At 36.2% G+C, this 25,642-nt stretch overlaps 1 protein-coding gene across 1 annotated transcript in view; it reads right to left on the minus strand.

Moving 5' to 3' along the window:
* The window catches only part of Dgk (diacyl glycerol kinase 1), a 313,927-nt gene that overhangs the window by 164,272 nt on the left and 124,013 nt on the right, over positions 1-25,642 (minus strand). The window contains exon 4 of the mRNA XM_090388889.1: positions 21,136-21,282. Within this exon, the coding sequence (XP_090245015.1) occupies positions 21,136-21,282 (147 nt within the window). The remainder of the gene's footprint in view (positions 1-21,135; positions 21,283-25,642) is intronic.

The following is a 25,642-nucleotide window of genomic DNA, read 5'->3' on the forward strand; positions in this document are numbered from 1 at the left end:
TGAATGAAGAAACTGAAAATAAACGAACTGTTCTTTTAGAAGAAAACAAAGACTCGTCTAGTTCCGATGTTGGAGATACACTCACGCGAGAGTATGATAGTGTAATAAAGAGATTAACTGAAGAGCCTTCAAAATATCTGAGTGAATTGGAAATCAGCAAAGAATTTAAAATTTTGGAGGCAACTAGCAGTAGAAGTGAAAAGCTAGAGAAGGTTTATAGAGCACTGCTGGCCATTAAACCAACAAGTGTCCAATCTGAGAGAGTGTTTTCGATCACTGGTCTCTTTAACACAAAAATAAGGTCAAGTCTATCACGAAAAATGCTTAATATACTGATTTTTAAAGGATCATTTTCAGAAAAAAGCTGAGCAATAAATAGTAAAGTAATTTCCCCAAGCTGTTTTTTTTTTTTTCGCATTATTTTTATTTATTTATTATTATTATTATTATTATAGGGCTTATTATTTTTTTGTTTACTATACAAGAAGATAGTTTTTATTCAAAGGATTTGAATACAATTTGTAATTTTGTATAATCTCAAGCTGGTTACTTTTTCTGGAGCATTTTAATTTTTTTATTTTTTTTACTATAAGAGGTGATAGATTTTGTTTAAAAGATTTGATTACGATTTGTACAATCTACCCAAGTTAAATAAATACCTGTGTTATAAGTTTTTAATTATTTTCCCTAAGTCTGAGAAAACCGGTTTAAAGAGTAAACTTCGGTTAAACTCGGTTTTGAAATTTCTCGGTTTTATGCAAGCCCTACTTACTACGGATTACTTGCCTGTAATCTGAATAAGGGTACTGATAGGTCAAGATTATTCGTCAGGGCTGCCGATTTGGCTAAAAATCAGCAGCCCTGAAGTATCAGCCAACTCGTTTCCTCTAATCCCGATGTGGCTGAGGATCCAGCAGAAGCGGATGTCAAATCCACCTTCATAGAGACTGTATAATCTGCTGAATCCGAGACAGGGTTGGATGAGTAACGTGTCTCATCGCTGATAAAGCCTGTAGGGAACTCAGTGAATCTACGTATAATATAAACCTTTGATATTGGCGATTTCTTATGTGATCTACAGCTAACTCTGTAGCATGCATCTCGACAGCGTATATGTTGCATTCGGGGGGGGGGGTATGCTCAGATATAGTATTATCTGGAAAAACAATAGCAGGTTCCACACACGATTCCGACTTCAAGCCGTCTGTATAAACTGGCGAGAGAGAGAGAGAGAGAGAGAGAGAGAGAGAGAGAGAGAGAGAGGATCCTACTCGAACTTGGAAAGGGATAAAGATTTTAAGGACCTGAGTTTCGAGCTGAAGTCTTTGTAGGGCTCTTGTCATATTCTCGTCAGTTTCCAGATTCATTTCGTCACATTTTCAGTACCAGTCCGCTTCTATCTGCAGATCAATCTAGGTATCTTAAGTGCCATTGAAATGTCACGTACGGACCGATTGCTGATGTCGTGCCCTATTATCATTTCGCGCCGAAATTTGTTACTTTCGTCGATCGCTGAATCACGCATTCACAATCGTAATACTGTCCTCGAAGGCTTATGACCATATTTATAGTTGTGTCTGACAGGTTTTGCTTGGACATAACCAACTATTAACCAAGAAATGTCCGGATATTAACGGTAGGGTAGGATATATGTATCTAATCACATCAGAATCTTTACAGGATAAGATGGGGCGAGTTCAATTTGTTCTTTCTTCTGATTGACCAATCAGGGGGTCAGTAGCTCTCTTATGACACCATCTCACTTCCCTTTCTTTTCTGGACACTTTGATCATCGAGAGCAGTACTACATGTGACCAAGAGATTGGCAAAAGCTCCAGAACGTGATGGTGTTAACAAAGATAATAATCGCGGTGTAAACAGTGGTCGTTATCTCTTAGTGGAAATAACACGTGAATGAAACGATTCTTTCAAGGTAATGGATTCATTGAAATTACACCTGTTTGTGAATAATTACCTTAGTCATGCTATGGAGGAATTATGAAACTCGGAAAGTGATGTAATGAATGTTAAATCTAAGTCGCTAATCCTGTTCACAAAAAGCAGTTTGATAAATCTGTGATCTAATAAATTTATTGATGTCGTTGTAGTGCAGTAAAAACTTATGGCTCTGAGAGAAATGAATGAATGATCTTTATTAGCCAATAAAGGGAGAACGGGAACTTGGTACATAATACGCGCCACGGCGAGGTGCCAGGGGCTTACAGCAGGAGATACATAAAAGTGCACATAGGTATCTTAACTGTAATGTAGGTATATTCGAAAACTCTAATACAACGAAAGATAAATTATAAATCTTGAAAGCAGATCATATCTTATAGATCAAGAGTGGCCTACTTAATTTGTGATGTGATCTACTTTTATCCTTCAAAATGTGCCGCGATCTACCATCTCAAAAATTACATTGCACAAGGTGCACAAATCGAGGGATGACTGTATATTTAAAATTCGTCGTCATCGACAGAAATTAAATCCGCGATCGACTCGTTGGCCACCCCTGTTATAGATGTTCAACGCATATTAGTTAAATACGGTAACAAATACTTTATACTAAAGATTTTTAATGTTACAGCCAGGAAACTATTTCAACTTTGGCATCTACTAGTCTTATACAGGGGAAGTGATTTCATCTTCTGCCGTACTATCCTCACTCAAGGAAACATTCCTTGAGAGTGAAGAACACGAAGTTCAATGAAGTCACAATACTTTATTGATGATGATATACGATGAGGTGAGATCGACCACTCCGGTAAGCCGACATCGAGAGCCGTTCGGCTGATATTTTCACTTGGTACAGCACGCATAGGAACGTTAATCTTCCTAAGTGCCATTTCCTGAGCCTTTGGCGTTGTTCAGAGAAAGAGAGCCGGTTTCTTGCTCTCTGGCTTGGCAGAGAGCAAGGAACCAGTTGAATGCCTTAGGAAGTAAAGTCTTAGGAAATCTGCACAATTTGTAGCCAATCACAATAAACTTTCCGATTCTCTAGTGGTTTGTCGGATTCGTCCATTTTCCTAAACATAGCTGGAGGGTCGTGCCCAATAATAGTTTGCCGGATTTAAGTGATTTGACTGTATGGGTTGGATTTTATAATACCGCAAAAGTAATTTAGTGTAATCTTCGGCGTAACATCTAAAGACTGCGCTGAGTAATATACTACATGTGTGTATTAAAAAAAAAAAAAAAAAAAAGTGTGTTCTAAAATGAATTTATATGATTTTCTGGGAAAAGCGAAGTTTACAGCTGTGATTTCCATATGAGATAGACTCACTCTATATATCATTTAGGCCCTTTTGGGTAGCACAGTTGATAGGATAGCCGTCCTTCCCACACGGGTAGAAAAGACCAGAGTTCGAGTCCCTGTGATGACGGGAGGAATTTTTATGGGCCTTTTTCATAACGTTGTTGAGTTAGTCGGTCTAAGGCGAGGGGTAGCATGGTTTTTCGCCTAGCAAACAGAAAATCGACCACGGAACACACGCAATTTACAGACAGTATACATGGAGCAACATGGTGTTAGTCACTGATGCTCCTAAAACCCTACTACAACATCTCATTTTGTGAAAAACTCTAGAAAGAAATGCTATTACCGACAGGAATCGAGATGTTTTTTTTCAGAAAGCTCGCTCAGCAGTTTTAAACTAGTGGTCTCCGACCTTTTTCCCTCTACTAACCCATGTCATATAATACGCAGAAACCTTAATCATAATCCATTTTTCTCCACAAACAGATAAAAAACTAAGTTATAAACTGGTAACAAGTTTCTTTTTTGTGTTGCAGGTATGCAAAGTCAGTTAAGATTATTAAAAACAAACATATTTTATTCATTACTTTTTTTCTATAAAGCACTTTAATTTTATTTTCTTCCTTTTGCTTTTTAAAACAAAAAGTAAACATGTTTTTGAAAAACAAAAAGTAAACATTTCTATGGAAAGCTTAGCGATGTCTTTTTGTATATCTGTTAAATTTTAGAGCGAATCGTTGCATTTTTTTTTTCTTTAACATATAAAAGTACTTTTCTTTAATTTTTTTAATGTTAGTAAGAGATTAAATTTGTAAATAAGTATGGGCAACCTTATTTATAATGTTATGATATCTAAAATGGGAACATATCTAGTTCTGTGTGTATTTGTTGCCATGTTCTATCGTGCAGAATATCTGTGAAACAACAATGGGAAAATGTCTGAATGTCCAATACCATCCAATAATTAGAAGAAAAAAGCATCCAGCACAAACTAGGTTATTGAAGGTTGAATATTTCCTAGGATTATGAAAATTTCTTAACACGTCGTGGACGGCCGTTTCATTTATAATTGGCATTTCATCAGAGGGGAAAAACGAGGCTTTGAATAAAAAAAAAAAAAGATTCTAATGAAGTTATACGGAAAATTACACCTTGTTAAAAAGGGTTGGCCACCACCATTACAAAACGCAAGGTGGGACAACCAAACGACTCCATACTAACGTAGAGGGAGAGGGAACTGGAAAACGAAGATAAACAGATAATTAAAATGCAGTCATCGAATAACCTCATAGCTTGGAAAGGAAAAACGAAAGAAGCCCAAAATAAAGTACAGTAGTAGGAAATGTTACTCAGGCACTCTGGGACAACGAATCGACACCATGTTTAACATTGGAGTAGTGAAAACTAAAATATAATTTAGTTTTCAGGTTGCCTTTATATGGAACTTTTATTAATATACATTACTTATTAGTGACGAAGTGAAAATTAACAGTAAACCGGCCATCTGAGAAATGGCCGAAATTTCTACAGTCCTGGTAAATATTCATCATTTAATAATCTTGTTATTGGTACTTTTCTGAATATATACGTTCTCGGACATTGGAGAATTTGCCAATTGTCAAAATCATGTGATGTTTAGTGAGACACTAAACAAAAATACACAAATGTACATTTTTGTTTAGTAGTTTAAAAGTGAACCTGAGTTTCTAAACCACTCATTTATCAAAAAAATTTATGGATTTAATCAAATAAAACAAGAAACAGCCTTTACTATCATCATACGAATATCTAGATCTGTGATTTTCAAGATATATATCGTAACCCTTCGGTAAGGATCACAATCATAATTAATCGTTAACAACCACTACTATAACAAATCTTTAAATTTATTAAGATAGGTGCTACCATACTAGATCCAAAAGTACAAAGTTCAGAAACACTAATCAAGGTTATCTAAAATAAGAGGCCAAAATTTCTTCGTAGCCACTCTGGAAGAACCAGAATTTTAAGGAATTTTTATAATTGCTTAAGCTGTTTGAAATGTTGTGCTTAAAAATACAGTATCCGCGAGCTACGTCCCAAGAATAGGATATGTTTGTAGTTCACGATTATCCATTATGTTAAATTTTGGAATTGCTAAATTAAAATGCTGAACATGTTCAAATAAAATCCAACTAGAACTGCACACATTGTGTGGAAACAGCAGGTTTAAAAACCACTGGCAATAAGAGGAAACGTTTCTAAATACCTCTTTTGAAGATATGCATATTTATAATTGATTTAATAAATATATAAAATTTAATATTTTTTTGTGCTTTGCACTAGGATCCCGAGGAGCTTTGTGATTCAATTCGATTTCTAGAATTTGTTCGTATTTGTGGAATTCTCTTATTTAGTGTGTAGTTTCGATTTTAGATAAGTTTGGCCGATTCGTAAACTTCAAACTTTTCTAAGTTACTTACTCTGGCATAAATGCATATTATGAGATTAAAAGTGTCGGCAGGTACAGCATAGGATATCTGTGTTTGTATAAATTAGCCCCAAACTGTTTCCGAATTGTGAGAATATAAATAACGTAGCAATCCTTGTTCACGATACCGAATGCATTATTGTAAGGAGACTTTCGAAGGGAAGATATCGACTCTTCTTATTCCTTATGTCAAGGTATACATTGTCTTTTGTTCAGCGAAATTTTTAAATCGCACTAATTGTCCATAGAAATACTCGATTATAAATAATCAATTTTCTATAACACAGTTTTCTATAATTTCATAATATATATATACAATTATTTTGTATATATATATTATGCTCTCTATATATTATGCAGTGCATGATGAAACTTCACGTGAATTTAAAAATAATTTTTTTTTAACTTAACCAATTTATTTTTTTAACTCTCGGTTGGAAACTTGGACTAAACCATAAAAGCTCTCTTGATTTGTTTAAAATACAATACACATTATTCCGCCTGGTACTGTGGTTACAAAATATCAATGGGAACTTTGAGTGCTAAGACATAAGTAGCTAAACATCCTGTGTACAAATGAAGAGAATCTAGTTCGAATACTCGCAAATATCTCTAAATTTTGTACGTATTTTTATCTCGACTTGCTGTCTAGTCCGGTAGCAAACGTTTCAGATGCACTATTCTCTTCAAAAATTGCAGGAATATTGTTATTACGATCCACGTGGATATAGAAATCGTCCTTATATAGTAATAAAATCACCGACTCTTTGGGAAGATTTCGATAAGATTATGCCATGAAGGAATTTAATTTTCCGACATTTTACCACTGATATACGTTACTCGTACCTTCTTAACACAGGCGAATCCGACTAGATCCATGGCCTACTCTACAGTACAAACACACCAATAGCTTATCGTTATAATGTTTCGTCTCATAACACAATGAGAACTTTCGATCGCATTTAAGTGCCGCATAAAATCTTTCATTCGCCCAAAAGGGCACCTTACATCTTACTTCCAATAGCTACTGACTGCGCCCTTCTTAGATAAGCGTACTTCTTATATCGAGGATTTTCTTTCCGTCGGTCTTGCTAGATACATTCAATGACCAGCTGTTATCTTCCTTAGTAGAAGGATTCACGGAATTTCGAGTTGATAAATTCTCCTTTCAGTTGGGTTTAGTTTCGTAATTCACTTTGCTGTCTGTACAGCCCGAATACTAGCTGCCAGGGCAGATATACAGTATAGCATTATTACGACAGTAAATAAGAAAACAAGCATTCCATTGGAATGAATCAGACTGACATTCCCTCCTCTTAAAATATACGATTGAAAGAAAAATAATACTGAGAAATCTATTTATTTGAGTGTTTTTAATTACAGCTTTATATTAAGTGATAATTAAAATAAGTTTTAAAATTCACCTAAACACTGGCAAAAACCAAAAGCAAGTTGCTTATAAACGATGCAATTCATTTTTGTTTATTAGCCGTGATAAACATACTATTTATTACATTGCTAATCGTCATGGAAATTTTAGTCGATTCACATTGCTAACTAGATTGATGGTTTAATCTTTTGTATCGTATTCTTATCTTTCAGTATGTCAGTGTCCAGATAGTATATTCGACTAAACGTTCAATGCTATATAGACGCATTTATTCATTCAGCCCATTCGAGGAACTTCAGTCTCGCCATGCTTCACGGCATTTGATTTTACTTTTTCCGAGGTTTGTCTCTGATAGAATCGAATAAACCTGGCAATTACTGTAAACAGAAATCGGCATTTCGACTTTTGGAAGAGGCATTTATTCGAACATTTGAAATCCTCGATGGTGGAGTGCAAAGGTAAAAATCCGCCTCGTTTAGCACCACTTGTTCATTTGTCAAATTAGAAAAGTTTTGCATTAACAGAAAACACTGAAATTAGTTTAGACTGGTAATTTGTACCTTGATTTTAGTAACATTCTTCATGTTTGGTAGAGCTTTTGCAGTCTTCTAAGGTTCTTTAAATTTTAAATGGTGTAAGTAGCAAATAGAGCTGACCTGTTTGCAACTACAGCCATGTAGATACATGCGCTGCCAGTGGATATTAAAACTAAGTCACACAAACTTGTTATGAAAGGGATATGGGAAAAATTTTTGTTACATTCCTCAACTGAAAGCATCTTGAGACACAACAGTCATCTACTAAAGATTATATACTTTTGACATGTTGGGCACTGAATGCATGCGATACAGTGCCTTCTATATTGTAAAGAATGGATGGCACTAAATGAGTGGGGATTCCAATAATCACCACATAAGAAATTTGACTATTTCTAGCCACATTCATCATGGACAATTTGAAATAAAGCTTTAAACTTCCATTTATTTCTAAATAAAGACTGTTTTCCTTCGGTATGTATTAAATTTTTCTGAACACTGTCTGGATGCACTCTCTCTGAAATGTAGGCTAAAAGTTTCAACTCTATACAAGCTCAGCCTGATTTCTGATAATTAACGCCAACGAACTGCACATCCAAGGATGCACTAATAACCATAACAAATGTTCGCTTTACGCTACAGTAAGGCCAGATGGGGATGGAGAAACACCGGACTAACCAACTCCAGACAAAGCTTTTTATAGTTATATTCTTCCAAAACTTTTTTTTTTTTTTTTGTAAATTCGGTTGTGGTACTGGTCCGTTATATTCCGAATATTCAGTCTCAGTTATTCAAAGTAACTGAACAGAATTAAATATCAGTATATCCATATCAGTTGCTCACTAGAACTTTCTACAAATATCAATGGAGCGATCTGGATTCGACTGGTTTTACTATCTTTCGTGATGCAGAGGAGCAGTTATCAGTTTTTGTTTTTTTTTCTGCGCTGCAGAAGAGATATTGATATTCCAGTCTTGTAGCATGAAAGACTTGGATTGACATTGGATATATGCACAATAATTTTTCTTATATTATTTGTGTATAATTTTTCTTAGCTAATTTGTGTAAAAGACTACGTCTAATTTATAACGTTGGCAGGTATTTAAAAAAGGTATATTTCGGTTAAATTTTTGTGCTTACAAAAATGTTTTTGGTCAGTTAGTACTACATCAGGTAGCCTTAGGGCTCGAAAACGGACACCATCCGAAGATACCCAGTATTCTCTTCAGAAATACAGATAAACATACTTACCAACTTTCCATATTCACAATGGAGTGAAATCAGAAAATCTGGCAAACGGTTTCCGCAAAAAAAAAAAAAAAAAGAAAAAAAAAACCACACACCATTAAATTCAGAATTTTAAAATAAAATATATAGAATTCACGAAATATTGTGTGGCACGAAATTAATAATATTCCCTTAATCTACCAGAGAAAACGTAGCCCAGTGGTCAGGAGTGCGAGTGCAGTAGCACACGATCTTTGAGTGGACCGGGGTTCAAACCTGAGACTACTAAATACAATTAATATTTGTATTGATTGATTCACTGTAAACTCCACTGACCTGGTGGTCGTGCCGGAGTAGAAACATTTTAAAATCAAAAGCTTTTTTCTCTCTCTCTCTCGGGTGTTGTGCACATTGTTGTATAGCTTTTTTTTTTTAGCCTTATGTACATTGTTGTGTAGTGTGTGTGTTGTTTTTTTTTTTTTTTTTTTTTAGCCTTATGTACATTGTTGTGTAGTGTGTGTGTTTTTTTTTTTTTTTTTTTTTTTACCGTCTTGAGAACGTGGTTGCTGGGTAGCAGGAAACGCTGATAGTAGGGACGGCCTACATTTCCGTGGTTGGGGACTAGAACCAGGCAGCGGCTGTCCTGGTGATTGCCTCTCCCGGGAAGCCAAAATGTCAGCCCAACACACAATCTACACAAACATAACACTACATTCATATATGGCTTTCTCTACAGTTAAATGTAAAAAATGACAATGAAACGAAGTGGAATTGAATTCTTGTTCCACGAGCCGCCCAAACAGTTCAGTAGTATACATACTGTATTCTACTGGAAGAGGCTGAGAAATTATATCATATAGGAGGTTACTGCAGCTCCGGCTTTCTGGGCAGGAAAAAAAGTTTGGCCTGTTTTAGAGCCTCGATGAACAGATTTGTTGTTGATGGGGTTTTAAGTGCAATGGTTACTTAGGCCATATTGCACTTAGTAAAGTGGTTCATACTGCCTGTGTTGGTTGATGCAGATGCAGTTAGAAATGGCTATACAGTCCTATTCGTTTTAGAAAGGAGAATTCTTTTTGTGCAATTTGATTTTTCGCCTATGATATGGCTAAGCGACAAAGGTTCCTTTAAAGTTTGCCAGAGAACTGAATGCACTAGTCGAGCATTATTATATAGAGTACATTCCAAAAGTATGTGTTTGACTGTGAGTGGTGTATGACAATGATTACACTAAGGAGGGTCATTTGCTGACAAGAGGAACAGATGAGTTAAATGAGAATGTCCGATTCTGGCTCTAGCTAGAATTACTTCTTGTCTATTTGCAATGAGGTTGGAAGCCCATAATTTTGGTACAGGTTTAATTTGAAGTAGTTTATTATGAATTTGCGCTTGTCATTGAAGAGGCCATCGAATTCAGTCGTGTAACTACTACACTCTGTTGGAAGAGATAAAGAAATGGTAGTATCAAGGAGTGCTACTGCTGCACCCTATCCACTCTCAGACTTCGATCCATCTGTATATATTTTAGCGAAGTCAGGATAACGTTGAGTATGCGCAATGTGTAGCTGTTGGATGTTAATGTCTGATAGAGAGTGTTTACCCCACTGGTGGAAATAATTGTCACAAGATGGCACGATGAGAGACCATGGAGGGTTGGGATCTATAGGATCTTGCAAGATTTTATTGAAGTGTATATCCCAATCTTCTGCTAGTTGCTTTAGCCTAATACCAGCAGGCCGAACTGTCTGTGGTTTTTTACTATAGAAGGTCAAAAACTGTGGATTATAAAGTATTGACCAATTAGGATGGGTCATCTGGCTTTGGATCTTGGTTGCATAGTTCAGCAGCAACATCTTTCTCCTGATATTTAGAAGAGGTTCATGGGCTTCAACATACAAACTTTGCACTGGAGATGTTTTGAACGGACCTAGTGCTGTTCTGAGAGCTGAATGTTGAATAGGGTTGAGGCGAGATAAAGCACTCTCCCTAGCAGAGTCGAAGACAGGCGCGCCGTAGTACAGTCGTGATCTGATTATGGTTCTATATAAATGAAGCAGGTTGTAACGATCTGCTCCCCATGTTGTGGCTGATAAGACTCTTGAGTAGGTCCAGTTTTTTTTGTCAAGTAGTCCGGAGATGTTCAATGTGCTTTTGGAAATTTAACTTACTGTCAAAGAACAATCCTAGTAGACGAATACTATTAGCTGTGGGAAGAGAATGGTTATTCAAGTGGAGCTCGGGTTCAGGATGCATATTGCTGGTACAGAAGTGAATGGCAGTAGATTTCTGGCTGGATAGTCTATAACCATTTTGTGTCATCCATGTCAGAATGTGATTGATTGATATTTGTAGTTGGCATTCAGTGTAATGCATGTTTTGAGAATGACAAAAAATTGTGAGATAGTCTGCGAAAAGGTATGAATCCACAGTTTTCGAAATGAATTGAATTATATGATTCATTCTTATTGCAAACAAGGTGGCGCTGAGAAAAGACCCTTGTGGAATTCCTTCTTCTAGGATAGAAATTTTAGAGAGGGTTCCCCGATAACGAACTTGAAAGGATCTCCGTTGAAAGAAATTTTGGATAAAATATGGTAAATTACCTCTCAGGCCAAGAGAATGTAGATCCTTTAAGATGCCGCCAAAACGCCACGTAGTCAAAGGCTCTCTCAACGTCAAGACAGACCATGACGAGATGTTCCTTTTTTGATGAAAGCATTTCTGATATTTGTCACGGCTTTGATCATGAGATCCAATGAAGATCGGTTTATCCGGAAACCAAATTGGTTGTTATTTATCAAGTGAGACGGCGATGTATCATTTTCTCCGAGTTTTGCTGAGACAGCTGGTGAGGGATATCGGCCTGTAATTTTGGGGAACAGAATGATTTTTACCGGGTTTTGCAATCGGTAGTACATAAGAATGACGCCAGGAATTTGGGAAGGTATGTTTAGAAAAAAATCGATTGTAAAATATGAGCAGCGAAGAGAGTGATATTTGATCCAGATTTTGGAGCATTACATAAATCCCATCAGGACCAGCAACACTGTTTCTTGAGTTGGTAAGAGTTTGCTGTAGCTCAAGCACGGTAAATGGTTGATTATAAGATAAAGCAGAATTGTCAGTGAAATTCAGTCTGGATTTCTCTGTAACGGTTTTATGTTTTTGAAATAATTGATAATAAGCGTTACAAGACGACAACAGAGAAAATACAATTCCCAGTGCATTTGATATATCTGTAGGATTAGAGAGCTCTTGTCCATTCCAGTTCAGTAGTGGGGTGGAAAAAGGTGGAAATTTACTGTTCAAACATTTTATTTTTCTCAAGATTAAGCTGATATCGGTATTTTTATTAACTGATGAGGCGAATTTAATCCAAGTTTCTTTTCTTACTTTGCGTCTGATATAACGAGCTTTAGCTCTAAGCCGTTTATAGTTAATAAGATTGGAGGTGGTAAGATATTTGCGGAAAAGGTACCATGCTTTGTTTTTCTCTTTTTTTGCATTGTTCCAATCTTCATTCCACCAGTAATTTATTTTTCGTCTATTTCTTACTTGATATTGAGGAATGGCAGCGGACGCGGCTGTCAGCATTTGATTCGTAATGTGCTCTGTAACACTGTTGATGGAACCGGACTGAATGATATTGTTGTCAAATGAGATGTGCGTTCTGTATTTTGTCCAGTCAGCCCTTTAAAATTTCTATTTAATTGGATTTTCTGTTGGAAAGGAATAGGATGTTTGAATTTTACAGATTAACGGATAATGGTCGCTGCTATATGGATCACTCAGAGATACCCAATCTATACTTGGAAAGAGTATTGGGGAACAAATAGAAAGGTCTATTGCAGATGTTGAATCTGTAGGGAGATGCACATATGTAGGAGACCCAGTATTTAGTAATGTTAAATTCTGTCTGTCGATCAGCATTTCGATAAGCTTACCTCTTCTGTCTGAGGTGGGGGAAACTCCATAATGGATGATGTGCATTAAAGTCTCCTAGTACACAAAACGGAGATGGTAACTGTATAACAAAATCTTCCAGTTCCTGAATAGTATATTGATGATTAGGCGGAAGATAAATTGAAACCAATGTCAGAGTAATCCATTAACAACACGCGTGGCAATGGCTTCTAAGGATGTTTGTAATGGAATGCGTCTGGAGGGGATGCTTGAATCCACGAGTATCGCTACTCCTCCATGAGCACTATTGGTGTCAGCCTTGTCTTTCCTAAATACAATGTAGTTTTTGATTGAAACTGAGACCAGAGATGTCAAATTAGTATCTTGCAAGCACATTTCAAGAGATTCCTAGTGGTGAATTAATTCATGTATATCATCTATGTTACTGCGAAGCCCTCTACAGTTCCACTGGATAATATGTTCCATTATTTGGTTTTGTAAGAGGAAGATGAATCTGTATGCTTTTTATGCCTGGGTTGTTTATAACGGCCAGGTTTATATTTTTATTTTCTGGGAAAATTAGGGAGTCCTGAATCATTTTTATCTTCTATATCACCATCTGCATGTAATTCAAGAAAATATTCTTGGTTAGGCATATCATCAGTATCCATGCTTGTTGGTTGTTTCACCTCCAAAGGATCTGATTTGTGGAATTTTTCTGCCACTTTACTGTGGGTTAGGTTTTCAGCTGGAATTGTGAGTGGCGTATTATTACTTTGGTCCACTAACTGTGATTCAGATGTAGGCTGAGTCAATAGTACTGATCGAGCCCAGTCAGCGATCGATTTGTCGGGAGAGACTGACACTTCTGTCTGACATGGTACTGATTTGTGACTATGGGTAGCCGAAGCGTAGGTGGTTTTTGGCATGCTTGATTTTACTTGTTTTCTAGTTTCTTGAAAATATACTTTATTTTCAGTCTTGTATTTCTGTATTTTTTTTCTTAACTTCCAGAGATCACAATCTTTGGAGTATGCTGGATGATTGCCCCTGCAATTAGGACACTGCGGAGTCTGTGCCTTGCATTCTGATTGAGTATGAGTTTTGCAACCGCAGTTTGGACATGTTGCATCTCCATGGCATGCTGTCTGGGAGTGACCAAATTTCTGACATTTGTAGCATCTTAGACGGTTCGGTATAAAGGGCCGAACACGGCAGTTTAAATAACCTGCTTTGACTGAGGATGGTAGATTCGGTGAATTGAAGGTTAAAATTATGCTACGTGTTGGGACTAAGGTGCCGTCTTTTCGCATCATGATTCTCTTGGCCTGAATTACATTTTGATCCTGAAGTTCCTGGATTATTTCGTCCTCGGACGCGTTTAATAGGCCTCATTCACTGATCATTCCTTTGGAAGAATTCAGGGTGTTATGTGGAGTGACTTGAATTGGAATTCCACTTAAAGACGTAAGTCTTAACAGTAGGTCAGAGTGTCTTGGGTGAGAGGCCTCTATTAGCAAGTCACCAGATTGAAGACGTTTCGCCATTTTTGGAGATGCTGCTGCATTTTCAAGGCATCGTTGTATGATGAAACGGGAGAGCTTGCTGACAGGTTGTGAAGACAAAGAACGGATGATCAGGAAAGCTGGAGGTTCCTGCTTGTTTGCATCCTTTTTGTCTTTTCGACAGCGAGACGTCATGATCAGTTTCATGGTTGTCATGTTGAGAGCTCTTTGGCTCTACGCGTGGGAAGTCATTAGTGTCCATGTTTACTCCTTCTAGCCCTGGGAGAGGGACTTTCTTCTCCCATGTTACCAGCCCCGCCACGTGAAGGCAGGAGCGGTGCCACCAGTGACCAAGCGGTTATTAAGGTTAGTAGAGTTAGTTAGTGTTTAATATAAATACTAAAAAAAGAAAGGTAGATTCCCTTTCTGGGTTCTTACGTCAGACATTTTAGGCAAAGAACCACTTTAAGTGAACAAAACAGAAGAAAAGAGCACTGTATAAATCGCAGAGAAAAATCACTTGGCACTCGGGGCCGATGAACAGATGACGCAGTTAGAGTACTGTATTAAATATGCAGAATGAAACTGTCTGATATGATGTTTTGAGATTTTTTTCCACTGCACGAGATGTATATCACAGACAGGTAAGCTGAATTCTCATGGGGTGGAGATAGGAAATCACCTAGGAAGATTCTGCCCATATTTATTTTCCATTGCGAAAGTAACTCTTTTAGGCCGATACCAGCTGGTTTACCGAAGGTCATCCGCATATAAATATATTTCAACAGTTTCGGAATTGTCATGTGTGATGAGGTTAATTCTGATTTCGAAAAGAGTTGCATTCCATCTTGAGCATACTTTACGGAGAGAATATGGTTATATAAGGTTATCGACCTTGTAAGATTCTTTTTCTGAAGTAGTATTATATTAAAAGCCTTTTTTTTCGATGTTGAGGAATATCATAACCACGTGTTCATTTCTGAGAAAGGCTTTGCATATGTTTCTGCCTTTGTCATGAAATCCAAGGTTGATCTATTTTTCCGAAAAACATACTGATTAGGAATGAGAAGTTTACATGTCTGAAGAAGTTATTCAGCCGATTATTTAACATTCTTTTAGAGATTTTTCCAAGGATGTTTAGTGGGGGCAATAAGGCGATAGTGATTTGAGTTTGCGTGATCTTTCCCAGGTTTTGTGAGGGCCAGTCCGACCGAGTGTCGCAATTCGTCAGAATAGGTATCTTCAATGTGATTCTGTTATACAGAAGCAATGAATACGTAATGAATTCCATCAGGACTCGCAGAAATATCTTGTTTTCGCTAAGGCTTTCTGTAAAAGTGAAAGGTTGATTGTATGATATCTGTTTAGTTGTATGAAAATTAACTTTGTATCTTTCGATCTGTGTTTTATGTTTTGGAAGACCTTGTCATATGAAGACGTTACTGACAGTTTTGCAAAGATGTCCCCCTAGTGCATTTGCAGTTTCTTCTGGTTCAGTTATATCTTGCCCTTTCTAATTAATTACCGGTGCAGGCACTATTTGATATTTGTCGGCGACCTATCCGGTTTTATTCCAGACTACTCTAGTGTCTAAGCTTCTAGGTGATCTTACTGGCAAAAGATATCCAGGATTTGTTTTTTTTTCTGGAACTTTGGAGGACTTTCTCCATACCACGCAGCTCTCATATGCAGATGACCTGGTTATCGTTGTGGAGGGCCCTACTCGTGCAGCTATTAAAACCAGAGCCAACAGTCTTGAATGCCCTGGCAGTTTGGGCTGAAAATCTGTATAGATAAAAGTAGAATCCTATTTCTCAACGGACGTTTTGACATCAAAAGACCACCAACTATTCGTTATAAAGGACAGACACTCAATCAACGTTCATTCAAATATTTAGGTGTTACCCTAGGTATGGTTCCATCGTTTGTCCATATCAGTACTAGGAACGTAATCCTGCAGATACAACGGCTGATGTTATTAAAAATAATTCAGGCATGTAGAACGACATCAACAGTAGCAATACAAGTATTAATAGGCTGTATCCACCTTGATTCCAAAGCGGCCTTCACGGCGCTTTCCCATGCTATTAGAAAGAACAAAGAAGCTGAATTCCTCGGGATAAAAATCCTTGTTGATGCAGATCCAAAACAAGAACTCCGGCGTACTTGGCAGGAACTTCCATCTCCCTCTTGCAAATCCGTTGGGATGATTCCACCAAAGGTAATACTACCAAGCTATTTCTACATAGTGTCTCTCACCTCAACAAACAGCGACTTGATTGGTTCTTCCCTAGTGTATATACTACCTTTCTTCTTACAAGACATGGGTCATTCAAAAAGACTTCAGCTTATAAATGATGCCCATTACGAATGCTGAGAACTGGAACACGTAATGCACTCGTGTAACATCTACCTGGACCTACGTTATCAACTGTTACTGGTATAAATTTAACCACACTCAGTCCGGAAAGCAAACTGTTAGATTCAAAAGAAGCGTTTTTAGCTTTTAGCAGATATGCCTCTGCAGTCTTCAAAAGGCGCTGGTATTATCTCTCCAGTCTGATCTTATGAGACACCCAGACCAGACATTCCTGAAACCGCTCTGCCTCTCCTCGTACCTGCTCTTCCCTCATTACGGGCCACAATGAGAACTGAATGAACACCCAACTGGACATCCTCCTCGTTGGAATGATAGCACTGATCCGAAGGCACCATCATACTCACTTCTTCCAGCTAACTCATACCATCATACTCACTCCTCTGATCTGCTCTGCTGCACCACCCTGATCATTCCATCAGACAAGTCTCCAGCACCAGTGAATCAACTCGTCCATAGTTAAATTCAACCAATACCCCAATTTCCCAGATGACTCCACGCAGAAGGCAGAACTTCTACTCACGCTTAGGAAATTTCAATTTGTATTCTGTGTATCATGTATCAGTATTCTGCAAATAATCGGCAATTGTCACTGTTGTATGGATTATTTGAAACTGACCGAAACAATGGAGAAGCGAAAACAAACTTGGTGAGCGGATGGTGAATTCTCTTGCTGAACTTGATCCTGTTGAAAACTGCACGAGTACGTTTTGCCCATCTGAGAACATTTCAATTGTTTGTCTCCTTTTGTTCAGGTGAAGAAATCTCTACATAGCGTGAAGCCCGTTGAAATCTTCAATTAGGCGAAAAGGAGGTGGAAACTGACTCACTAGAAATTTTATTCTTGGTATACAAGCTTTATAGTCAGCGAGTTGGTAATTACTGGAATAAATTACCTCTGCGGGTAGTTGACGCTGACAGCTTTCGGATATTCAAAGTCAGCTGAATAGTCACTAGAATGAGGAGGGAAACACATACATAGTTTAATTTGGCTTACTTGAACTGTATGGCTAATACTCACTGACAACTGAAAAGGAAAACTTGAAATATAAGAAATCATCGGAAGCATCGCTTGGCATTTTTAGCAATTCCGCATAGCAATATTGAGTGTCAGAGAATATTCAGTCAGACGAAAAAAACAAAAAATCAGTTTACATACGTTTTTTTATGTAATTTTGGAAATGCTCTAGTCAGCCAAGTCTAGACAGCAGGGAATTTTTTATATATGAAACTTGGACTCAGTATTTCTGAAGAGGGTAAAGTCTGCAGCAGTATCATCCTTGAAGTAATCATAAATCAGTTGGTGTCTAATGGATCCAAGCAGAAATCCACAGCCATGAAAAATTGAGTTGTGCCGATGTTTGAAAACATACTGCACTGGTAAAACAATCCTGTGGCTGCATGTAAATAGAGAATGTGTAATGATGTCAGTGAAAATTGTAATTTCAAGTCCAAACTCTGGATTAAAAAATCTTATCTTCCTTCATGGATTAGGCGATTCGCCTGTTCTGATCTCGAAGAGGTCTGCTCATCTTTTCTTTGGTCTTTCCCTGTCTCTTTTTCCTTTTGCTCTATAGGTATAAAATAATTTAGGGAATCTATTATCTTCCATTCTTTCTACATGTTCTTTCCATCTTTGTCTATATTCTATAATTTTTCCATTAATTGAGTAAATCTTTAATTCCTTTCTAATATTTACGTTTAGTATTTTATCTAATTTTGACATCCTTTAACATATCTTAAAAATTTTATTTCTGCGGCTTGTATTCTATTAATGTCTCTTTGTTTCGGTATCCATATTTCAGAACCGTAAAGAAGTGTTGGTATTGCCATTACTTTGTAAAATTCACAATTGTGTTTCTTTCCTTGTTTTCTTAGCCAGAGTTCTTTTTATTGTTCCACATATATTTTGAAATTTCGCCAATTTCTGGTTCATATCTTCTTCGACATCATATGTTATATCACATCCTAGATTAAATATCTAAAATGTTTTACTTGTTCTAATATTTTATTGTCTATAACTATTTTTGTTCTCACCGTATTTTTTCTTTTAAAAGCCATTGTTCTAGTTTTCAACGTTGATATTTTAACTTTATATTCTTCTGTTATTTGGTTTAATTTAAATACTGCTCTTTGTAAATTATCTTCACTATCTTGAATAATTACTTGATCATCTGCAAATAACAGTGTATTAATTCTGTTATTTGTATTTAGATATATACCTGTATTAATTTCTTCTTTCCATTTACATATCATATCCTCGATATATATGTTAAACAGCATTGGTGACAAGCTAGTCATCAACTCCTTGATTTATTATACTTTCTTCTGTTAATTCTGTATCTATTACTATTTTTGTTCGTTGATATAAACTCTGTATTATTTTTGTAAGATGCTTTGGGTATACTTTATTACTCAATATGTCCCATAGTTTTCGTCTGTTTACTCGATCAAATGCTTTTTCATAATCTATAAATGCGTTTCTAAATTAAATATATTATCTGTACATGATCTCCTTTTCTGAATCCTGCCTGTTCTTCTATTAATATTTCATCAGAGAATTTTAATTCTATTATTTATTATTTTGCTATACATTTTATATACTGTATTTATTATGCTAATCCCGCTATAATTCTTTGTATCATTTCTGTTTCCTTTTTTAATTATTGAAATAATTTTTGCTATCTTCCATTCTTCTGATATTGTATATTGTTCCCAACATTTATTAAATAAATTTAGTATCCTGTCTTTTAAAACACTTCCTCCATACTTGATCAGTTCTACATTTATACCATCCATTCCTACTGCTTTCAATGCCTTTTCCAGTTCTTGCTTCATTATCTTTTGAATTATATTTCATATATTATTCCATTCTTCTTCTATTTGTTCTCTCTCCGATGTTTTGCTTATTAATCTTTAATCCTTTTTTTTTTTTTTCATGTAAATTTTGTGTACTTTACAACCTAACTCCTCATTCCTGTTTAATAGCTTTTCTCTTCTTCCATTTAGCCCATAACTCTTTTTTTGATATACTATTACATAGTCTGTTATTGATTGTGTACCTCTTGTCGACCGATATATTTATGTATATCACGTTTTCTAAAAAGAATGTATTTGTTATCTTTAAATTATTAAATGTCGCAGAATCTCTTAATTTATATCAATTTCCATTTACTTTATTTTCTCCATAACATCCCATAATATTTTTTATTGGCTTATTATCTACCCGAGCATTATAATCTCCCCAAATAACTACACGGTCTTTTTTATATTCTTTCTTTTCTAGCTCTTTTTGTAATTTTAAAAAAATTCTGTTTCTTCCTCTTTTCCATCTACTGGAGTAAATCTCAATTATACATAAATAACCTCTGTCTAATTTAAATCGTACTGTTATTATTCTATTATTTATAAATGTGTAGCTCTGTATTTTGGTTTTCCATTTCCGATCTATTAATATTGCTACCCCTCCACTAGCTCTTTCTTTTTGATCTCCTCCACTGTATATCATTGTAGAAGAATCAATCTTTCGTACCTTTTAATTTTTTATTTGTTTCTGTTGTTATTGCTATATTTACTTTCTTCTGTTTTAAATGTTTGAGTAGTTCGACTTCTTTCTATCCTAATCCTCCTCGTATGTTCCATGTTGCAATATTTAAAATGTCCGTTATTCCTTTTCGTTTCCTTTTTCCAGTCCGAGTCGCATCCTTTTGTCCGTCCGGTTTTCCTCTTTCATTAAAAAAAATAAATAAATCTCTTCTCGCTTTCTGCTTAAAATTACGAAATACAGCATTCTGCTTTCTTCAAGCTTAAAATTACAAAACCTCCAACTTTTCGAAATTCAAAATGTCGCAGCTAGCAGATATATATATATATATATATATATATATATATATATATATATATATATTAGTGAAAAAATAAAGTTAATAATTATAACGACTGTAACTAATATTTATAGATCAATGCAGTTGCAGAGCAATCATGCATTATACTCATAATGTCTATAAAATATTAAAGATAATAGAAAAAGTAAATCAATCAAATAATACATTCAGGGATTTAAGAAAACGCAAAAAAAAAAAAAAAAAAAAAAAATTATCGCTTTTTACCTCTTGTCGTTTTTTGACTTTAGTTTGGGTGGTTAGCCCCAGTTGAAGTCATCTGGATTGTGGGTAAAAAGCGATTTTTTTTTTTTTTTTTTGCGTTTTCTTAAATCCCTGAATTTAAGAAAACGCAAAAAATTTAATATATATATATATATTTATTATATATATATATATATATATATATATTAAATTTCTCAACTTCTACTACACTGTGAAGTTGGAGCACATACAGTGAGCGAGTGGTGGAGGGTCACATTCTGCGATCTCTCACAAAACTTTATAACATTTATGCAAAATACTATATTGGACTATTATGAGACAGTGTAACGGTTGAAGTATTTTCAATAATATTAATGCCTTACTTTTAAGAGGCGACCATCGACATTCGGCGGTGTCTGCTGAGTAGATTTCTTAACAAATGACAGGAACAGACGTTTCACGAGATCCCGGGGAGTTTCGATCTCCAGATACGTGTCCATAAACAACTGGAAGCCCTCATAGTCGATGTCCTGACCAAAGGAAAAATAAATAAGTAAACTTTTATACAGAATTACTCCCATGTTGTGCTGATAATTTTAAAGACTAGCACGGCTAAAATATATCAGAAGACACTTTACCTACTCCACGCGATAGTGGAAAATTATTTTCTTTTATTATGAAACTCGAAAATTTCACTTTACAAACCCATGAGTTTTAGAAGTTTGCAATATTAAATTAAATTGACTTACTGGATACTACTACGTATTCTCTCATCGGGTCAAAATAGAGTTTAAATATTATCAGCGGTTCTTTACGCCACTTTTTCTTAGTTCAATTTTCATGAAAATAATCACTGTTGACTCCCAAAAACACACAAACTAATTTGTTTGTAAATAAAATTCGAATTTCATAAATTAAATTTCCTCGCTCAGTATAAATATTGGGTCATATTCCTAGACCTCATCATCACCCATGAATCAGATGACATAACAGGGCTGACAGTAGAGGAACCAGTAGCAGGAAGTGATCACGGAGTTCTACGGTGGATTATGATGAGAGAGGTAGCAGCAGTAAAAGGCAAAGGAATGGGTTTTAATTTCAGAAAAGGAAATTACGATGCCTTAAGGTACTACATGGCCTCTATTAACTGGGTAGATATCGCGCAGAGAATGAATACATTTGAACTGTGGTATACTTTTAAAACATTAATCCCAGATGCCTTGAATGCGTATATACCATTAAAAAATACTCCACGAGGAGGGTTCCAAGTTGGATGAATAGTGAAGTTGAACAGAAAAAGGTGGCATGGAAAAGTTACAGACCAATAAAAAGTACTGAAACCTATAACAGCTACAAGATGATCAGTAATAGAGCCACACAAAAGGTTCGACAGGCAAAGGCAGGTTATGAGAAATCGCTAGCAAACAGGAGGGATAAGGAATTCTTCACATATATAAATGCCAAGAAGAGCAGGGCAACCAGATCGGACCTTTACGTAAGGGAAAGGGGATAGTATTAAATACACCAGCTGCCGTTGCAGAGGAACTCAACAGTTATTTTGCATCGACATTTACAAATGAAAAACCTTTTGTGACAATGGGAAATTGTGGGAGCGAAGTTGAAAAATATGCAATTAATGATATTGAAATTTCGCAAGATTATTTAATGAAAAAACTTTCGAGCCTACAGGCCAGTAAGGCTCCTGGAGTTGATGGAATATACCCTATAATCTTAAGGGAGCCGGCAAGTGAGTGCACTGAACCATTGAGACTAATTATGCGAGCATCACTAGACTCTGGGGAGATTCCCTTGGTTTGGAAAAGCGCCAATGTACCTCCAATACATAGGGGTGGCTCTAAGAGTGAAGTGGGAAATTATCGACCTGTTAGTCTGACTTCAGTGGTACAGAAAATCATGGAGGCAATGATCAAGGGTGGAATTCAGGATCATTTGGATCGAATTTAAATTCTCAAGGATACTCAGCATGATTTTGCAAATGGAAAATAATGTTTAACAAATCTGGTCCGCTATTTTGAAAGGGTCACTCACGAGCTGGATTTAGGGAATTAGTTCGACATTGTTTATTTAGATTTCAGCAAAGCTTTCGACTCAGTCCCACATGAGCGGTTGCTTTATAAGCTGGAACAGGTTGGAATCACTGGGAAAATCCTTAGTGGACAGCAGGATGGCTACAGGGCAGGAGGCAGAGGGGGGTTGTGATAAATGGCTATTCCTCAGATTGGGTTGATGTAAGAAGTGGGGTTCCCCAAGAATCAGTATTAGGACCACTGTTGTTTTTAATTTTCATAAACGACATCGATGTAGGGACAGAGGGCGTGATGTCTAAATTTGCAGATGATGTTAAAATTGGTAGAGTAGTTAATGATCACTGTCAAGCTGAGCTTCTTCAGAGAGACCTAGATAGACTTCGGGAGTGGTCAGAAAAATGGCAGCTATGCTTTAATCCAACAACGTGTAAGGTATTACACCTGGTAATCAGTAATCCCAAAAAACTTATTCACTTGGTGGAGTTCAACTAAACTCAGTACTGGAGGGAAGGGACTTGGGTGTTACGACGGTCAGACATGAAATTCTCTGAGCATTGTAAACAGGTTGCAAGGAAGGCCCTTGCAACTTTTGCAAGTAGAGATAGGGACGTGATAATCCCATTATATAAGGCTTTTGTTAGACCACACTTGGAATACTGTGTTCAAGTATGGAGACCGCAACTAAAGAAAGACATCGAGCTTCTTGAAAGGGTGCAAAGACGAGTAACTCGCCTGGTGAGATCGGCAAAAGGGCGTCCTTATGAAGAAAGACTTCGAATATGTGGGTTGCAAAGTTTGGAAACTAGACATGAGCAGATTTGATTGAGGCGTTTAAAGGCTGTGAGAGGCATCAGTAAAATGAATGAGGACGGAATTTAAGGTTATAAATGATGCTAGAACTAGGGGACATAAATTCAAGTTACGGGGGAAAATATTTAGATTGGACTGTAGGAAGTTTAATTTTAGCCAGCGAGTTATAAATTACTGGAATAAGTTGCCTGCATGGGTGGTAGAGGCCGACAGTTTGGGGAAATTCAAAGGTCATCTGGATAGTACCATCGGGTCAGGGAAGCGCATAGGATGATAGGTTTAATTTCCTTTTCTTTTACTAATTATTATTATTTATTTATTTTTTTGGCCGGTGCAGCATAAGCCATAGGCTTTCTTGCACCATGCGGCCATTACTAATACTATATATATACATTTTGTAGTATGAATCAGAGTTATAGTGCTCAATACGTTCAACATTGATATCAATATTTCTAATAGAATAAGAGAAGTTTACCTCAATATGATACATAGAACACTTCTACGTATCATATTGAACACTCCCGTATGATACTCTTCAGAAATTAAAACGAAAACAATAAAAAAAATAGAAAATCTTGCATTACGATAAGAAAAAATTAAAAATCAATTGAACACTTAAAAATAAATTTAACGCAATTAAAAATTAAGTAAAAAATTTATTTAACGAAAAACTTGCAAGTAAATAAATTAAGTAAGTAAATTTTATATATATATATATATATATATATATATATATATGTTCTAGATATTATAGATTATGGTAGAGTAAAAATTTTATCGGATTGGCAATGAGGTTGAGTGAGATTAGGTGCAGTCTGCGAAAGACCTGTGCGTCAAAAACGCCCAAGTAACGTGCAAAGGCCGAACGCCGGCACTGTGGCAAAAACCTAAAAGTACAATATGTAATATAAAGTGAGGATAAAACGTAAAGCAAAAAGGCGAAAAAAAAAAAAAAAAGGTAGTAGTGGTGGTAGTAACATAAATAGAAATGTGATAGAGCAAAAATATAAAATAAAATAATAAGGCAAAATTATAATAGTTATAAAATGTGTTAATTATGGGTTAATAGATACATTGAAAGGGACTTTTTCTAGGGCTAACCCTCTCAATATATCGGCCCATAATTAACGTGGCTATCTGTTTCTGTTGTCAACTGCCCGAAAAACTAGGTTCGAATATATATAACATAGTATGATAGTAATAATGTAGTACCATAGTGAATCAAGAAATTTAGCAGTATTAAAAAATAAGGGTAGAAAGCTGATAATAAGCAAAATGTAGTAAGTAAAGTAATATGGAAGTAATATGATATCATGGCCTAATGCTGGTAATAAGCAGATTTTGATTAGTAGTTTACGGGCTAGATGACTATTAGCCCGACAGATCGCATAGTAGCATAAAGTATATAATAGAGCAAGAGTTCCATCCACTGTAGTTACATTTTTATATTATCTGTGTTGAATAGGCAGCATGGGCTAAAGGAAGGAGAACGGAAACAGGATAAAGAATAGCAATAGTACCTCAATCCCCCTCGAATTGCTCTAATAGTTCATGAGGTATGAAAAGGTAGGGTTATATAGTATATAGCTAAAAGTATAGAAAAAGGGAAGAATACAATTGTACGTGGGAAGAAACCGGGAGCGTAATTTCCCGTCCCTTAAAGAAAGGGATCCTGGTTTATGGTAAGTATCACATCGTATAAGATGTAGCAGATATATTGTAACAGAAGATAGGAAACTGAAGATATAAAGACTTAGCATAATGTAGATATGATGGACCAAATGGTTGATATATATATATATATATATATATATATATAGAACAAATTCCTGGTGTGAGATATATATATATAAGTATGCTTACCACCGGTGAACGTGAAGATAGAAACAACTAGCCCTGAAAATGGATGGCGCTCCAGCAGATAAGCCTGACTCTTATGCGGCAGTGAGTAGGAGGGTCGCAGCGGCGTGCGTGGAAGGTGCCGGGCGTAAGCCCGCCTGGAGCCGCCGTGGGGTGCAGATCTTGGTGGCAG

The sequence above is a fragment of the Mastigoproctus giganteus genome, chromosome 14, assembly GCF_048544385.1.
Source record: "Mastigoproctus giganteus isolate SK-2022 chromosome 14, ASM4854438v1, whole genome shotgun sequence".
Classification (NCBI taxonomy): Eukaryota; Metazoa; Arthropoda; class Arachnida; order Uropygi; family Thelyphonidae; genus Mastigoproctus; species Mastigoproctus giganteus.